Source organism: Xiphophorus maculatus, chromosome 20, assembly GCF_002775205.1.
Source record: "Xiphophorus maculatus strain JP 163 A chromosome 20, X_maculatus-5.0-male, whole genome shotgun sequence".
Taxonomy (NCBI): Eukaryota; Metazoa; Chordata; class Actinopteri; order Cyprinodontiformes; family Poeciliidae; genus Xiphophorus; species Xiphophorus maculatus.
Window position 1 is genome coordinate 19,613,610 of NC_036462.1, and position 12,690 is coordinate 19,626,299.

General features: G+C 39.7%; 1 protein-coding gene across 1 annotated transcript in view; it reads left to right on the top strand.

Moving 5' to 3' along the window:
- The first annotated feature begins 131 nt into the window (after positions 1 to 131).
- LOC102228806 (guanine nucleotide-binding protein G(i) subunit alpha-2-like) overlaps positions 132 to 12,690 on the top strand; it is a 52,870-nt gene continuing 40,311 nt past the window's right edge. The window contains exon 1 of the mRNA XM_005799817.3: positions 132 to 865. Within this exon, the coding sequence (XP_005799874.1) occupies positions 748 to 865 (118 nt within the window). The 5' untranslated portion in view covers positions 132 to 747. The remainder of the gene's footprint in view (positions 866 to 12,690) is intronic.

Genomic DNA, 12,690 nt, shown 5'->3' on the forward strand with positions numbered 1-12,690 from the left:
GCTTTTCCAACGTGTAAAATGCTCGACAGACTCCGCCCTGTCCTCACCCCGCCGCACACTGCGCTGGCGTCGAATTGGTGCGGATCCATCAGCGCTGTGTAGCTGCTGGGCTGGGGAGGTGACTCGCTCTCCTGTCGGTCTGAGGGGAACTTAACGGCGGCGACGGGTGTGGCTTCAAATGTGATAAATCTCTACGCGGGGAAAGAATGCGCGCAGGCTTTACGGATTAGGACGAATATTTACATTAGAGAAAAAAAAAAAATCCACGGGAAAAGAGGGTGTTTTCGGCAGCTTAACTGGCAGCGGGGGTTTCTGCGTGTGTTCGGTTTTGAACAGCTGGAGTACTTTTTCTTTTTTTTTTTTTTCAATGCTGAACTTCGTGGGCCGTTGTCGTGTCTTTGACCTGCTCTGATGATCCGCTGTGAGGACTAGCAGAAAGTTCACCCAGAAAAGTTAACTCAAGCCGTATTTGTGGACTAATAGGGAACAAATGTTGACTTACTCAGACATTAACTAGCGTGTGTTTTGAGATTTTGCCCAGAAATCCCCAAATTCGCGTCGTTTCACAGTCGCAGATGAACAGAATCCGTCACGTTTGTCGCTGAACACCAAAAAGGGAAGTCGTCTCTTTCTCAACTTCGGCCCCTTGTTTTTGCTTTAAACCCGGGGGAGAGGGAGGATTTCGGACTGTTTCACTTGTTAAACTTCCCCTACCAAACAGCAGACCTGAAGCGCGCACTCGGAACCATGGGTTGTACTGTGAGTCAGGAAGATAAAGCCGCGGCCGAGAGGTCCAAAATGATTGACAAAAACCTGCGAGAAGATGGAGAGAAGGCGGCGAGAGAAGTGAAACTGCTGCTGCTGGGTGAGTACACTCTGTCACAACACTTGACACGGGCTTGCAAAATTGATTTGCAGGTTGTGTAACTGCGTGAAAAGTGCCCAACAATAACAAAATAACAGGTAAAAAAGCCTTATTAATATTTGAAAAATGACACTTTTGGCCCGACCCACCTCTGTAAAACTAGAGTTTATTAAGCAGTGCAGCCCAAGAAAGACAATTTGCTTTTGTCGTTTTATGGGTTTTTTTTTTCTCGCCCAGTGTCACACATGCTTTAACACAAACATGAAAGCTCCTGCGTCAGTGCTTGGGAAAGTTTAGAGCAGCAACATTACGGTGCTTTTTACGGCTCTGTCCTTGAAAGCCAGTTTCACAGCATGTTCTATGTGGGCATTGCTGTGAGATTGCTGGAAAGTCTTGTTGTTATTATTAGGGTATTTTTTATTGTAAGGTCAGTTTTCAGAGTGACCTCCTCTCAGCTGTGCCCGACTAAAGAGGGAGGTCAGACTTGGCAGGGTCTGGTTGACAATGAGTGGGCTGGCGTTTGGATAGAGGATGAACAGCCCTGTCTGTTCCCAGGACAGACCACAACACACACACACACACGCACACACACACACACATTTCTCAATCCTTTCGCAAAGGATTAAGAAAGACTTTTTTTATTTTTGCAGGCCTTTGTAATATCTCCAAAGTTATTTATTGTCTTTTATTTTACAGTAGCAAACATGTTGCTTTTCTTTTTTTAGTAATGAGGATTTCCTGAGCTTTTTTTCTGTGCTTTCCTAGTGATGACAGAGATACATGCTTATGTCATCACCCTGTTCCTTCTTTTTTTTTTTTTTTTTGGAATATTTAAACTAACTCATTGGATCATTTAGTATGCTGCTTTTTCCTCCTCTCATTTTTCATCTATTTCATGAGGAATAGGGCAAGCTGAGTTAAAACCCGATAAAGATCTTGTTCACAGAAAATGCTAAGGCAAGGGATTCTTCAGATGTTGGGCTGAGACGTACATGAGGGCACATCAAATGTACAGATTTGAAACAAGTAAAAATTTTCCGTCATACTGATTTTGTGTTTTTAAGTCATTTTGTTGAGATACCACAAAGAAACCTTTAGTGTGTCGAGGACAGGTGTTGACAGACAGAATGGTAGAAAAGATGTTCTCCAGAGTACCAAAATGGAAAATACTATCATTTATAAAAATGCAATTCTCAAAATTTTATTTCAGCAGTAAGAATAATTGCTTTGTTTTCAATAAAAGCAGGTCATAAATAACATGACATGGGGAAGCTGTGGCAAGGTTATCATGCTGTGGGGATCTCATGCTGTGCCCATGCCTGCTCTCCACATGAGGCTCATTCGCTAAAACTTCACGTCACATTTCCAGGAAGTTGACCTGAAACTGACGGGAGCAATTAACAGGAAGCAGATACGGCATGTTTATCGTCCGTTAACCCCTTTTAAAATTCCCCGTTTAGTTCCAAAAGTCAAACTTGTGCAAAATAAATAGCCTAATTATTGCATTTGGCATCCTCTAACCATAACCATAATTTATCAGCCTCAATGTTGTTGCCCCAAAGCTGCTATTTGGGGGAAATGCCATTGGATGAGAGAGACGGATAGATGCAACCACTCTCCCTCGCTTTGTCAAATGAAAGGCTGCATCTCAAGCTTACCCTCAAAGATCGAAGTCGAAGTAGAAATCGGTGGGAATCGTACCGCAGATGGCTGCAGTATAGGATCCAGGGTATAGTGCAAACAGTAAGCGTTAATACCTCTTCAACTTTGCCACATTTTAGCAGAAACACAGATTTTAATGGAATTTATTGTGCTTACATACGATGGATTTACACTGGGTAGTGAAGTGCAGAAATTATACAATTTTTTTTTATTTTTTTGCAACAAAAATCTGAACTATTTGCATTGTGTTTTCATTCCCCTTGAATCAGCACTATAAACACCAAGATTTGCACATCAAAAGACTGACTTTATTTTTCATTCTCTATAAAAAGAATGTGAAAGTTTTGCCACCCAAAATCAGTTGGATTTTTTTCTGGACTTTGACTCTGGCCATTCTAAGACAGGATTTCATTGCACCTCCAGCAGTTCAGGATTCATGGATTTATCAATTTGCAGATATTATTTGGAACGTAAAAGGCAAATTTCCAAAACTGGTTTATTTGCAGGTTTGCTGTATTCAAAAGCAAATGCAGCTTGGGAAGCTGAACACCCATGCACAACTTTATGCACTATTGGCTGGCATACAAAGTATCTGCAGCTATCAGCATTTCTAGAGGAAGTCTCAGTTATTTGCACTTCTAGCTGTATGTTTAAGGTTTTTTATCCTGCTGCAAGGTGAACTGTTTGGGGTCAACTCTGTAGACCCCAGACAGTTTCTCTTCTGTTATTGTTCTGCTATTAGCTAAATCCATCTAACTAGCTTCCCTTTCACTGCTAAAGAAGAAAACCCCCTCACCATTATTCTGCCACCATCCATGTTCTTGCTGGGGTTGGTCTTCTCAAATGTGAATTGAATTGACTAATTGGTCAGCCTCTGATGGCCATTGTTTGCACTGGATTTTACTTAAGAGTGTCAGAGTAAAGGAGGTGAAATCTAAATACATATCAAATATGTTCTTAAACATTTTTTTGCATCTTTTCCTTCCACTTCACAAATGTGCTCTGATTTATGTTGGTCTATCATCTTGGTGTTGGTGTGGTTGTAATGGGTTTAGTTACGCAAGGCAATGTGCGCACGAACTGTTTGGGGTTGAATTTGTGCACCAGACTTTGATTTAATGTAGGAATCAGTCAGTGCAGCTCATTTTGAAACGTTGACTCTCACAAGTATGTTTGTCTTTTGTTTTCTGACGGAACACAGATCATCGATCTTAAATCGATGGTGAACGCACACCACCTTTTCCTCTCTTGGCTCTCTGAAGAGGAGGCTGGGTTAAGTTGTGCCTTCGGACAGAGGGCTAATTACACACTCAGCTCTGTGGAGCAGGTCTTACATCAGTAATTACTGTCTACTTCACAGAGCGAGGGTTGGGGCAATTACAAGGGAGTTTGTGTTCCCCCCCCTTTCTTGTGCAATTACAAAATCCTGTCTTCGCTTGTGAATCTTGAACTAGGACATAAACCTGGACTGTCCTTGAAAGGTTTCACTGTAAATGGTAAACGTAGAGTGCAGTTAAGGACAGGTGTATCAAAGGCGCACAAAACAAGCTCAGATAACTTGTGTTAAGTGTTTAGTTTAACTATAGTCGTCTATTAAAGTTTTTTTTATTTTTTATTATCCTCTCATAACTCTCAGGCTACAGCATGCAATAGCTTACAGCTGCAGCTGAAACAACACTCCTGCCCTGGGTGGAGGATGTAGGGTAGAGGTGTTACATCCTTTAAGGGGTGTCACATCACTTATTTTCTAAGCGCTCTGGTACAATAGCATCCCCATAATTCCCATAGTCTTTAAAGACTTCGAGTTGCGTTACGGGGTTTCGGTTTAAGTGAAAACCTCATTTCTTGCGTTTGCAGGCGGAAGCGGCGATGCTCGTTTTCAATCGGCTCTCGAGTCGTTGCGCCCTACAGCAACTCACCGAAATCCAACTGCAGAAAGCCTAATTGAAATGAAATGTTGCCCCCTCAATATACAAGTAAATTTAATTAGGGGTTTCCAAGGTAACTGCTCTGGCTAATCTTCCCTCACCCAAAATAAAAAGGTGGGTGGGGGGAGGAGAAAGAAAAGGTGATGTGAGATTGTTTTGCCTTGTTGTCTCAGAAAAAAAAAGCCATTAGTTAATGTGACCAGTGAGGATTTCCTGCCGTCGAGGTTGGAGACGTCCAACGTCTTGTTTGTCCTTAAAAGAACACTTAGGTTAATTTTACTCTGTTTTGGGAACAACGGGTGCACAATTCAGCATAAGGTGCGTAAATTCAAAGTACACCACTCTCCCCACTCCTCACAGCCTCCGTAGTAAACAGACATATTTGCTGTGAGGTGTGACAGACTGTGCTGTTATGTAAATGCATCTCTATACCGACTGTATGCAAACAAGCCTCCTGCGGGCGCACAGTCCAGAAGCTTTTACCACGAATCTGTTAGCGCTGCACTGAACATGCCCTCAATGTGTTTACATGTTACTGTACACGTGCAGGAAAACTCACTGGAATATGGGAGAGATTCTGGCTAGGTTCTTATAAAAGAAGGCGCTCGTCGTAAAATAAGTGGAAGGTACGGCACTGTTTTTATGACATGCTGTGTGTAACGTGCGACATATCAGTATCAGTTTATGAGTGGTTCAGTGCTGCTGCCGTGGCCTCGATTCTATAAAAGCAGTTCTTGGAGGTTGCAGCTGCTGACATGCAATGCTGTAAATGCTAAAACCAGGAATGTTTTGCAAACAGGAGGTGTAATTTTCTTTTTGTCACTGTGATTGTTGTTGCACTTACAAATAGAAATAACACATTTTGAGTTGTGACATCAATGACACTGAAAACCACCAAAGTGAATTCAATACAATATTATTTTTTCTCCCTCCTTTTTTAAATAATAAAAAAATTTTTTTTACATAGTTGATTTTGTTATTAAATGGCAGAATTGACCAAAATAAAAGGGCAGATTTTTTATTTGTTTTCAACTGTTTTTCCTCATCTACACATGTTGCTGAACATTATTATTAATACTCAAGTTATTGTTTTTTCGTCTTGAATTAAGTTCAGTATTAAACTTTAGCAGCACATACAGTCCATCCTTCAGGGTTTCATGCGGTCTTTTATTTACTGCAGACTGACCTGCTGAATGACTTCACAGGGTGACATGTTCTCCTGCGGTCAGCACTGTGCAGACACTGAGCGTCTCCCTCTTATTAAAGTCACAGGGAGAGCTTAAGTGGGTGTCAGGTGTAATCACAGTTGGCTCATTATAGAGGTCCCCGTTTCTGCAATGGAAACCATTCTCCCGGACGTGTTGCTCAAGAATAAATATGTCTCCTCTTCAGAGGACGCTCCTCAAGTGATGGAATCTTTCTGCAGCTTTATTTCAACAGAAACCCTGGCAATTCTGAAATTTCTCAAATGAGCTGTTGCTTTATATATATTTTTTTGATGACTTGACCGTGTTTACTCAACAGTCTACACCACAGCACTGCCCAATTAGCTGTATGACGCACTGGTAGGCAGGGCCGTGAATGTGTCTGCGAAGAGGCTGAATATCCTGCAATTACAGCGAGAGCTCTGAAGATAAGACCAGCTCCTGCAGACTGTGCGTCTCAGTGCAGGTCCACAGAGACTGAACGCTACACTATTCTTTCTGCTCTGAATATGGTGATATCTTAAAAAAAAAAATCACCACTGCCTTAATTCCCACCTCCACTCTGCAGTCCACGTCCCTTCCTTCCTCTTGCTGTTTTAGAGACACTCCACAGCAGCACACTGGGTATATTCAGGGATTACATTTTAAGACTGAGGATGTGGGGTTCTTGCAAAGTTCTGACAGATTTCAAATGTTTAATAAGGTGCAGGAAATTCGGGATGACTGCACAACCTCCCCACCAAACATGATCTGACTTCTAGGAGGAAAACTCTGGACTCTACTCTTGGAGTAACGCATACAGTAAAGATTGTTCCCATATAATCCTTACTGTACGGTTGTATGAATCATACAGTAAATAAACTATTATATTATTATTATTATTATTATTATTATTATTATTATATCTAATCATACGGTAAATAAATGGTCCTTTGAGTAAGTTAGTTTAAAAAAAAAACACTTCTAAGATAGTTTTTCTGAAATGTTGTGTTTTGGTCCAATTTAAACTTAATGATTTAACAAAAGTGCACATTTTATTAAAAATCTGGTAAATATTTCCACTCTGTGGGTATGAGTGAGATTTTTCTGGTTTATCAATGGGCAATATGGATGTAGTTTTATCAAAATGTTTTGTGAAATTTCTGACCGTGTTGATACAAGTGATCATAAAAGTAATACAACGTCATCATCACAGTCTTATTGGTTGTAAACTTCTCACTGCAAACTGTATGAGCAGTTTGGAAAAATTTTTATACTGATAATTATTGGCATATTGCAAGCATCATTGACTAGCTCATCAGCATTGTCTTTAGATAAATAAGTGGTAAATGCACTCAAATTACATAGTGCTTTTCTAAAGGTTTATACTAGAGGCACATTCACGCTCACAAACATGCAGACAGATATCCACCGATCGGTTGGTAACTAGGGGTTTACTACCTTGCATGTGACAGGAAGTAGGAGAATTTGACATTGCCCAGTCCTACTGCAGTTAAAATGAAACAATTAAAAATACAAACCGAGTGAGGGCTCACAGCAAATATTCTTTAGCAGGGCAATGATTAAAAGTTCCCCACATTCCTCCTGCTGACTGAAGACTTTCCCACATGGCGACCTGTCTTTGAACTTCTTCTCTAAATCCCAGAGAGGCTCGACATGCCAGACAATGTGTTGGGTGCTAAAATGTAGCTTCATGAAACCATTAGCTGAAACAAATCCAACCAATAAGTTTTTCTTTTTTTTAATAATTGAAGCTATCTGGTATTATAGCATTTGGTCTTTGTACGCTTGTAAATGTTCTTTCAAACAAGCCTTCTTACAGCATCACCATATCAAGTTTCCTTCTTTCTTATGTTTTAAGCGCCTTTTGGTCCAGTGGGACATCTGGAGGTTGGTTGTCACTAAGCATCCACGGAGTGAACCATTATCCCCGTTTTTGCCGTCATGCAATCCATTTTCTTTTTTTCCGTCATGGGAAATGAGTTTCCGTCAATCTCCTCCATCTTCACAGGGTTATCTTGTCAGTATTCTGCTCTAGAGGGCCCATTGCTCCGGGGTTCCCTCAGGGCCGAGCCTGCACGCTCTGCTTTGAGATTACACATGTCAGGACAGTTAAAGTACACTTTGAAACAGACGATTGGAACCCAGTTTCCTGCTGCCATTAAGGGGATCAAAGTTTAACAGGTCTTTATGGGCCATTAAGGTAGGAGGTATGAGAACAAACTTCCTGTGGGTCGATGGAGGTAAACCACAAAAGCCGACGTCGTGCATGTTGTTAGCGCAGCACTGGTTTCATGTTATATTCCTTAAATTTAGACATGATGTTAAATTTTTGTATCAGGACTGATCAGTGCGCTCACTGTGATCATGTTGTTACAAATGCAATGCAACAACTGTAACTAAAATGTTTAAATTATTTTTGTGTCTGTACGTAACTAGAGTTACCACTTTCTTTTCAGAAGGGTTCTCTGTAAACACATCCAGGTTTGGGCTGTTGGAACATCAGCAAACATCAGCAATGCTCAGTAGGCTGGTTTTCATGCCTTTTCTGATAACCTCAGCAGCTCTCTGGATGCGTTTCTCAGTTGGAGCAAAGCATCCTCAGCAATATAGTATTGCCATCCAAAGACTCCTGCCATGCATTCTGTTAGTAAACTTAAAACTAATTAAAATCTTCTGTTGATGCAAGTTATCTTGTATAAGAACGCCAGCACAAACAATTGCTTCCCATATCACAGTTTGCTTGTTAACTCTCCAGTGCCTCTTTTTGGCTCCTTAAACTCTTCTTGGTGCACCGAGACAGTGCCACAGTTCTCTCTGCTTTTTTTTTTTATTTCACCATTTGTGATCAAGGCTGCAGACTCTGCCGGATGTGGTTGATATCATTTCCTGTTGCAGTCCTTCACCCACCAACCCCCATCCTCCTTCACTGTCACTTCCTCTTTTAGCTGGTTGCATGTAAAAGAAGTAAATGTAAGTCTTTTGTTTGACTGGTAGAGGAAACCAGCACACCCATCCTGTGTCAGTTGTACGGTTCTGTCCCGCAGGCCGCACACAGCTGCCTGGAGAGAGAGCAACTTTTTTCGTTTCCGATTTTTCTTTCGCGAGTGTCAAATATTAACACAGTATTTTTTGGCAAAACTCATCTGTTAGTGTTCTGTTTCTCAAAAATCCTCACATTTTTTGACAACAAATATGTTTGATTTTCTTTTTAAGGATTTTACATGCTACACCAAGACACATACACAATGCGTAACTGTATAGTGGCTAAAAAATTACATAGTTTTCTCACATTTAAAAAAAATAAATGTTAAATATTATGATGACCAAGAAACAGCAGATGGGTCAGAGAAAACTGTGGAGCAATTCAAAACAATGTTATTTTAGCTACATACCAAACTTAAAAAATCTCAGAGAAATGTTGAATCTATAATTTTTAAGACAAGGACACCCGCCTACACAGAGCAATAACCAGAAAAGCAGCTAAAAAGCCCACGGTAACTCTGGAGGAGCTGCAGAGATTCACAGCTCAGGTGGGAGAATTTGTTGACATGACGATAATTACTGGTTGAGAGACCAACTTGATTCAGGGGGCAGACCGCATCACGTTTTTCAGGTTTTTATGTTTAGAGTACTAAAAACTGTCATTTGCCCCCTTTCAATAACTATGGGCTACTTTTGTGTTGCTAAATAAATATTAAGTCCTATAAAATTAAAGTTTAGTTTTAGTGAAAGAAAACATTGAAAAGAGTTGGGGGAATAATTTCTTTTAGCAAGACATTGTAGGTTACATCATCATGAAGTCAGTGTTATTGTTTAGTTGCCGATTCATTGGTCAGTCAAGGTCTGTGCCACTTTGACATTTTAAAAAGTAATTGCTGTGATACTAAAGGAGAAATCATCAAAACCCTGCCGATGTTGTTTAAGACTAAAATAGACATTTGGAAGAGTCATAACGTTTGATTTGCACTGTGGTGTGTTTTTGTTTCCATTCCAGTGGAGGAAAAATACAAGCAGGAAGGAACAAACTGTTGAATGGAAAAATGTGGGAGCACATACTGGCTTGGGGCATGTGCAACTTGTGTGCTTGTGTGTGAAGTTTTGTATGCAAGATAGAAGACTTGTAGGCTTAGGTCACACAAAAAACATCCAATTAAATTAATTGTACAGTTTTTTGTTTATTTCCCAGGAGATGAAGGACAGTCGTAGCCAAAGAGTTTGAAATGGAAAACGTGGACGGCAGCGGTGGAACCATTTACATCTTATTAGCATCAGGCTCGCGTTGTTTGCAATTTTAACACTTGATGGTGATTTATTAGTTTTGCTTGTCAAAGCACGTTACTGTGTCTCCTTCCCACAGGGTCTCTCGATTTGGAGACACTATCATAACTGAACGCTTGTCTGTGTGTCTATTAAGAACCTCTGGTCTGAGTGGTTGCCCATATCACAGAAGCAAAATGAGTTGTGAATGCGAAAACAACAGCAAGCCCATATTTAAACTGCAGGCATATTATCATCAGGAAATATGAAGCTGTGCTGCAAATATTGAAATAGAAGTTATTGTCTTCAAAGCCATATATTAATACTGTGTGTGTTCACAGAGATTTATAGGAGAACTTGCATGGTGTTTGACGCCACCGGCGTATCGACATTTATTTGATTATGGTATCTCATTAACTTGAGAGAGACCGACCAACAGAAATTGTTGACACATCTGTCTGTTTATGACAAATTTTGTTTGAAGAATGACACCCAGGGAGGATTTATGGAGAAAGGTAAATGGGGGTAAAGGTCTCTATCAGCCAGGCTATCACCTGAGGTTTCATCTTGAAGGGAGCTGCCACAGAAAGACTGACTCAGCTGTTCACAGGCTCTCTTTACCGATCAGGGTTATATCCTCTTGGAGGTTTTAAATTAAACCTGCCGGCAGTTTAGAGGCCATTTTCATTTTGCTGCTTGGTGTACTTTAGGTCATCCATGCAAAGTGAGTCTCATGCTACCTTAGCAAAGTCTTTTAGTTGATTGAATTTTTTGTTTTTGTAGGGCTTACACTTAAAAACAACATCTTAGGCTTATTTATTTTAAAACTAAGTAACGTCCTGTTTTTTTTCCTCTTCTTTTTTTTTTTCCCATTTGTTTCAACTAAGAACACACATCCCAGCATTAGCAGTGACTTGCAGATAGCTGTGGGAAATTCCCAGGAGCATTAGTATGTTGGTTCCTTTCATACATATTTACTTTCCTTGAAATGATTTAATCAGTTTAAGGCTACATGCTATAATAAGGCTCTTGCTGACGCATGTTTTTATCTCCCCACCCCACCCCCCCACTTGAGTTCTGAGACACCAGGATCCTGCAGAGCATTCAATTTACCAGTAGGAAGACGCTTACTAAATATAAGGAAATTTCTAGCTATTTGCTTTGGATTTGGATCTTTTGTTAAATGAGAAACTCCACTTCAGGTCTTACTTTTGTGTAGTGCAAACTAAGTTATGTCCTGCTCTGCATATCTGGATATTTTTGCACTTTCCACTGAAAGAATTAAAATTGCAACAACTCCACCTCAGGCCAACAAAGCTTTGTTTGCTTTTCACTTTATTTCCATTCAGTATTTTCAGTCAGCCAGAGGTTAGGAAAACTAATAAATGGAAAATAGTAGTGTCTCTCAACAGTATTATAAATTTCATGCCATAATTAGCTGAATGTTAAATTGATGCTTTTGCTTACAGTTGTAGTTATTTTACTCTAAGGGGGAAAAAACAATGGCAGCATGCCTTCTATGTGGTAAGCACCTTACTGCCCATTGATGGTGAGAGATAAAAAGCAGTTTGAAGATGCTTATCAATATTTAAATACGGATATTTAAATATTGGAGAAAGGTAAGGGAGAGTAAATATATATATTTAAATGTCAATAAAAATGGAGATTTAACTTAATCATAGGTTTGAGGTGAAGCAAATAACCATAAAAGTTATAATTATCTTGATTACAGTCCTTTACTCTGATTTTCAACCTTTGCACCTTCCAGGAAAAATTTACAGGTTGTAGAAAGGGTACATAATGGCTGAATGATGACACAGAATTGTGACATTTTAACTGTGGCTTGAAATGCCAAATAAAAAGACAAATCACTCAGTGACTTGCTGTAGAGTGCTACACTACACACAGAGCATGAGAAAGAAAAAAAAAAAAGGCTTCTTATTCTATGGCAAATATGGCTGCTGTGGTACTCTATAGACCCACTCTGTGGTCTTTGGAGATGTGTAATAAAGAAAATCACATTAAAGGGATTAATTTTAGAACATTTAAGTCCATTTATCAATTTGACAGAGAAACTGGCTCCTATCTTTTCCAGCCGTTTAATCAAATCACCAGGTAACTGAGGGTTCATGCTTATTGGTAGTTCTCAGATTTTTCATAAAAGTCTATTGACATTTTTAACTTTACCTTTCAGATTGAAAGAATCAGAGCAATTGCTTAAAAAATGTCTGATTTTTAGCCTAATCGGGTTAAAAAAAACTGTTCTAGGTATCAATCAATCAATCAAATTTTATTTGTATAGCACATTTCAGCAGCAAGGCATTTCAAAGTGCTTTACATCATATCAAACACAGAAACACAATGCAAGACAGAATCAACAATCAAAACACGACATTAAGTCAAGTTCCATCAATAAATTTGTAATTGATTACGTTTCAAATACAATCCTAAACAGGTGGGTTTTTAGTCGAGATTTAAAGGAAGTCAGTGTTTCAGCTGTTTTACAGTTTTCTGGAAGTTTGTTCCAAATTTGTGGTACATAGATGCTGAAAGCTGCTTCTCCTCGTTTGGTTCTGGTTGTGGGGATGCAGAGCAGACCAGAACCGGAAGACCTGAGAGGTCTGAAAGGTTGATACAATAACAGCAGATCTTTAATGTATTGTGGTGCTAAGCCGTTCAGTGATTTGTAAACTAACTACAGTATTTTAAAGTCTATTCTTTGAGCTACAGGCAGCCAGTGGAGGGACTTTAAAACTGGTGTTATGTGCTC